Below are 6,000 nucleotides of genomic sequence, written 5' to 3' on the forward strand. Positions count from 1 at the left end.
GAGTGCATCTGGCTTTGCAATCCATCCTTCCATCGATGATTGATGGTTTTTCTGCCCCTTTTTCCATATAAGGTGAAAGAATTTTAATGCCATCATGGGATTTAGTATGTAACCTTTCTTTTTATCTGGGGCAAAAGACTTCAGAGTAGATGACCAACTGCTCATAGGCTACGCTCACCCTAACAAAGAAAAGCCTGTTTCTAAAAGGACTATTTTGCGTTGGTTGATTCCCTGCATCACTTCATGCTGTGTTTTCGGAAGACAAATGCCTTGGAGCATTGGTGCTCACTCCAAAAGGCGTGTCGTGTCGTAACATGTGCACTTCAAAGGAAAGTTCTGATTTCAAATATCTGCCATGCAGCAACTTGTCGTCCTCCATTAATTTTCAAAACTTTTGCTAGAATCTATATTTAAGGATGATGCATTCTGTAGGGAAATCAGTCCTTCAAAGTATGTTGGTTTAAATGAATAGTTTAATTTCCCTTTGGCTTTGGATATTGAACAGCTTTGGGAGTCTTTCAGAAGCGGAATCTGTAGGAGAAGCGTGTCCATTAGAAGAACTAATTACTTACCTTTGTTAATGTTTTTTGTGGTGGACACCCGTAGTCCTCCCTTAGTTTCCTCATTGCCCTTCCACTTGCTCATAGGACAAAACTATCCTTTTATGAATATAGATTTTTGGAACAAAATGACATGTCGCCAGATTTAAATTAGATATCTGCCATTGTTTGCCTTGCTGGTTTGGGAAAAGGCAGAAGTGAGGATAAGTCTGGCTCCTTGCATGCACACTGATGGGATGGGAGACAGTTGACAATATGAATGAGCCGAGGACGGAGCTGGCCGGCACCACCTACTGTCTGAAACGGTTCCAGTGCTGATATCGACTGGATATTTCAGGAGATTAGGAATCTGTGGGAGATATTAGTGTGCCGCAGAAAGAACATTATTTTGTATTTGTATTTATTAGGCTTCTATAGCGCTTTAGACCAAAGCGCTGCACATATAACAGGATACAATTAACGTAATAACATTAACAATAGAAGCATTACTAACATGAATCAGTCAACAAAACAGTATGAAGAGCAATTAGATGGAGGGAAGGGGAGAGAAGTGGAGTAGATCTATGTGAAAGAGGGAGGGAGGTGGGAGGAGGAAAGGGAGGGGAGGGGAGAGGATGTGAAGGGGGGGAATGGAGGGAGAGGCATGAAGAGGGAAGGGTGGGAGAAGGGGGGGAGGAAGAGAAGGGGGAGCGGGTTCATGCCGGGGAATGGAGAAAGAGAGACTTAAGAGACGTGCGTAAAGAGGAATAGGTAGGGATAGAGCGGATTGCGAGAGGTAAGGATTTCCAGTGGAGGGGGGCCAGGAGTTGGAAGGATCGGAACCGGGAGGAGGCACAAGGGGTGGGAGGAGCAGTGAGGAGGAAGTGGTCGGCGGAACAAAGGGAGCGAGAGGGAGCGTAGAAAGAGAGAAGGGAAGAGAAATAAGGGGGAGCAAGATCATGGAGAGATTTAAAGACTAGGCAGAGAAAATGAAATTTCAGTTGAGAATGAAATGGGAGCCAGCCAAAGGAGGATAGGGAAGCAGAGGTGGAGTCACGAGGGGAGAGGAGACGGAGGGTACGGATGGCAGAGTGATAGATAGATTTGAGGGGGGCAAGTTGTGATGCAGGTAGACCAAAAAGTAAGGAGGAGCAGTAGAAGAGGCGAGAGAAGATAAGGGAGGAGATTGAAAGTTTAGCATGGAATGTAAGGGAGGAGCGAATTTTGCGAATATTGTAGAGGTGGAAGCGACAGGCGCGAGAGGTAAGGGAGATGTGATGGGGGAAAAAGTGAGAGAAGAGTCGAAGTGAAAGCCTAAGTTACGGGCGTCGGGGGAGAAAGTAAGATTAGAGGGAGGAAAATGGATGAAAGGAGCATGGGAGGGAGAAGGGATTTGGAAGGGAAGAAAACTACTTCCGTTTTGTCAGAGTTAAGGGAAAAGAAAGCGAGAGGACATCCAGTTCTTAATAGCAGTAAGACCAGAGGAAAGTTTGAGGTAGAGATCGGGAGAGAAGGAAGAAAAGGAAAGAAAGAGCTGCGTGTCATCGGCATAGAAATGGTGAGAAATGCCAAATGAGGAGATAACAGGGGCAATGAGGGAGGCATAAAGAGAGAATAGGAAAGGACCCAGCACTGAGCCTTGGGGAACTCTGTATTCTAGAGGGTGGGAGGGAGAAGAGCGGCCTCCCCAGGAAAGAGTAAAAGAGCGGGAGGAGAGGTAAGAGGATAGCCAGTTGAGAACAGAACCTTTGAAACCAAAGGAGGAGAGAGTGTTGAGAAGAAGTGGGTGATCAAAAGTGTCGCAGGCAGCAGAGAGATCAAGAATAATGACAGAGGAATGCTTAGCGTGACGGGCAGAGAGGAGAGAGTTAAGAATGTAAGTGAGGGCAGTTTCAGGGGAGTGTTTATCGAAGGTATGTAATTTGTTCTTCTGCTGCAGGTTTGTGACAGAATGTCATATGGTGAATGGCAGGCTAATCCTAGGTTTAAAAAATAAATTGTATATGTATAAAATGAGAAGGATAGTTCTGCCTCTGAAAGATAGGTTTCTTAGTGGCGAAGGAAGTATACCCGTTGGGCTGTCACATTCACCTTTGATTGGCATCACTTCTGGTTTTGTAGTAGTGTGTGACGGAGTAGGCATTGTAGACTATACTCGTCCCTGTAATCCTGCAGAGTATTAGGCGTGTCATTGCACAGTTACCTGCTGTTTAGATGAATTTGGCATAATGTTGTTTTTTGTCCTTTAAGATTGCTGCTTTGTAGTGTTGCTTCCATACTTGTTCCAGTATCCAGTTATTTTTTTCAGGGTTGGGGAGTTGACCACCCTCCTGCTTTTTCTCTGATGTGTTGAGGTGTAGGGATGTTTGGGGTGTAGGTCGAGGGCAGTAGCCCGAGCCATGTTAGCTCAATAAAGACAAGTTCAAGAGAACCAGCTGGTGGGAGAGCTTGCCAGAAGGTCCGACTTGATCAAGATGAGCGACAGTAGTCTGCTTGAACGTTTTACTTTGTGTAGTGTATTCCTGGGCAAGAGGCTGCAGGTGGACAGATGGTGTAGTGGACGCGAGTGTTCAGAGGGTGTGGGTTCATAGCACATGAGTGAAAGAGGAGATACAGCGAGTTGCCATGGGCGTGGGGAAGAAGGCTGTGTAGCAATCAGTCAAGTTGACTAACATTACGAGGGCCCAGAACAGCTGAAGCCGAGGTTACTCATCTTGACAGCCATGACAGTATCTGGTGAGTTTTGAGCAGAAGGCTGAGATCTGATAAGCGATTGAGGGTGCCCAATGTGGGGGAGGGGTGGAGTGGGTATGTGTTTGTAAAAGAAGAGGGCTTAAAGACAAATGGGTGAAGTGGAGTGAAGAGTGTAACCTCGTTTCTTGGCTGTGGAGTGGAGTTGAGGGAAGGACCTGCGAGTTTGGTGGGGGGTGCAGGAGGCTGTACATAGAATGTGGTGGCACTGGAGGCAGACCAGTGAGGTGGTGAGGTTAGAATGGGTAGGGTCTAAGAGGAACAACCAGTGTGTCGTTTGAGGGATGTATTAGGATTGGACGAGAGGGAATGGGTAGAGGTTGTTTGGTGGGACGGTTGGTAGGAGTATGCAAAAGGTAGAGAGGAAGACTATGAATCGTTTAGGAGGGAAATATGTAGGAGCAGATTTTTTTCCCTGTTTTTTGTCCCTAGTATATGTCCCACTTTTATTAACACTCCTAAACTGGTTCACAATTGTTCGCATCTTTGTGCTATTGTACAGGCACACTTGGTGGGTCTGTAAATGTAGCATTGCAAGTCATTTCTGATGGAAATGGACATCCTTGTTCTTCAAATAACTACAAATGAAAAACAGAGTTGATATAGAGGCAAACTTTAAGTGTGTGATACCAGAGGCGAACGGAGATGTGGTGTAGTGTGTGATGCTCACTGGATGTGTGGCTCTTACAGGGCAATTCAGGCGCTGCCCTTAGTCGAATTTTGCAGCAACTTCCAGCGTGTGGGACCTTGCAAGTTTATACTGGGAGGCTTAGGATATGAAAAGTCGCGTGGCTGGCAGCCCCAGTCGCTCTGGATCTCAGATGGCAGCTATCTCGCCAGATTTCCAGTACATTGGATTGCAATAAGGAACGTTTGAGGGGGGTCAAAGGAAGACCGTGGATATTGAGGATACCGGTTTGCTGCAGCTATTCAGTCTTTGTATGCAGTTGATCTATTTGAGGAACACGTGAAGTCACGCAAAATGCAAGAACAGCGCAAGTGCATGTATAAAAATGGCTGACGCCTACCTAACATCACTACACAGCAAGAACTTCACATTTGACGTAGTCTTACCCTCTGTCGGGTACTGCAAGCGAAGGTTCAAGTATATACAACAAGAATTGATTGAATTGGCTGCATTAATCTAGTGTCCAATGGAACACCTCAATATATTTACTATGTTGGCAAAAATCATCTTAACTGCTCCGTTAGCTTTTTCCACTTGTCTGAAGTCTGCTGCAACCCCATCTCCTGCTTGCATGTACTTCAGTATCTTATGCAAAGTCGACCACTTAGTCTTGTCTCTGCAAAATATTCTTTTGTAAACATTTGAATTTGGTGTTATGAATAATGTCATTTTCTTTGTTTTTCAGAACCGTCTGGTGCGTCTCGTTTGTGTTTTTCTCCAGTCATTAATCCGAAATAAAATTATTAATGTACAGGACTTATTTATAGAGGTGCAGGCATTTTGTATCGAGTTCAGCCGGATACGAGAAGCAGCTGGACTTTTCAGATTGTTGAAGACCTTGGACACTGGGGATACCCCACCGGAAACTAAGCCTTCCAAATAAATTACTTTTCTGGATTTCCCTGCAGAAAAAAATCACCATCAGTGGATGGAGTTTTGTAAATCACGTTGTATTTCTTTTGTATATTTTAATTTTAAAAACTATTGTTTGGAACGTAGTCTGATACAGTGTAAACTGCATTTTATGCACTTGTTAGGAAACAAAGCAATAAATATTGCTTTTTTGAATACAAGAACATTTTAAGGCTAATCAAGTTTTTAATCTCGTTCAGCATTGATAATCTGATTATTTCTTGTTTTAAGTGAGTGACGCATATGCTCTAACGTTCAGCCCTTTAACTTGCTATTAGCTAGCGAGGATGTTAACCCCATGTAAAGAACTGCAAAGTAGGGCTCCTTTATCTGGAAAATATTGTACACATTGTAGACAAATATATATTTATATTTTTGGGTGACCTGTTTCAATATGTTTTGTAACTGATAAAGTGAAGAAACCTGAACCACAGTAATAAAGCATGTAAATAACGTTTGAAAGAAATACGATTGCAAATGGGAATAGGAATATTTGTCAACTTTTAAATTTCTTGGTCCCATTGAGGAACTGCGTGGTTCAGGTGAGCATGCACACCAAATGTTAAGCGCCTCTAGTTCAAGGGTTCACCAAGTTGTCAAGAGGGAGCTTGTTATTGACTGAAGAACTGCCACTGTCCCAAAGTAAGTAATATTCAGGAAAGTTGCATCAGGAAAAATTATGTGAAATAATCTTCTTACAACCAGAGTTCTTTCAAATGCTATATTGATAGCAATGATCCTAGCATGTGGCTGGATTAGAGTGGTACTCATATGTCACGTCTCCTTTCCCCCCCATCCTTGCGGGTGTCCACCAACATGGGGATGGTACTGGAACCTTTGGCAGAGAAAAATGGAGGTTCCCCTTTACATTTAGTACGTGTCGGAACGCCCCGCCATCCGACGCCTCACCTCAGTCCCTTTTTTCACACGGCCGGTCTCAGAACTGGCAGCCAGCAAGAATACTTTTTAGCTTTCCGATTGCTCCCCTGTTTTTTCAATCTTCAACTTCCTTTTGGTGCCTTTCCTCCCCCCACGCATGTCAGCTGCAGGAGGATTCATGAGATGTGCCTCATGCGACCGCTCATTCCAGGACTTGGACCCCCATGCTCT

General features: G+C 44.3%; 1 protein-coding gene across 2 annotated transcripts in view; it reads left to right on the forward strand.

Moving 5' to 3' along the window:
- Nucleotides 1–5,273, forward strand: part of CNOT11 (CCR4-NOT transcription complex subunit 11) — a 535,329-nt gene extending 530,056 nt beyond the window's left edge. For both annotated transcript variants that reach the window (XM_069636715.1, XM_069636716.1), the window contains one exon: nt 4,664–5,273. In XM_069636715.1, coding sequence (XP_069492816.1) covers nt 4,664–4,861 — 198 coding nt within the window. In that variant the 3' untranslated portion in view covers nt 4,862–5,273. The remainder of the gene's footprint in view (nt 1–4,663) is intronic.
- Nucleotides 5,274–6,000: the final 727 nt, after the last annotated feature.

Source organism: Ambystoma mexicanum, chromosome 7p (assembly GCF_040938575.1).
Source record: "Ambystoma mexicanum isolate Mex_15411 chromosome 7p, UKY_AmexF1_1, whole genome shotgun sequence".
NCBI classification, from domain to species: domain Eukaryota; kingdom Metazoa; phylum Chordata; class Amphibia; order Caudata; family Ambystomatidae; genus Ambystoma; species Ambystoma mexicanum.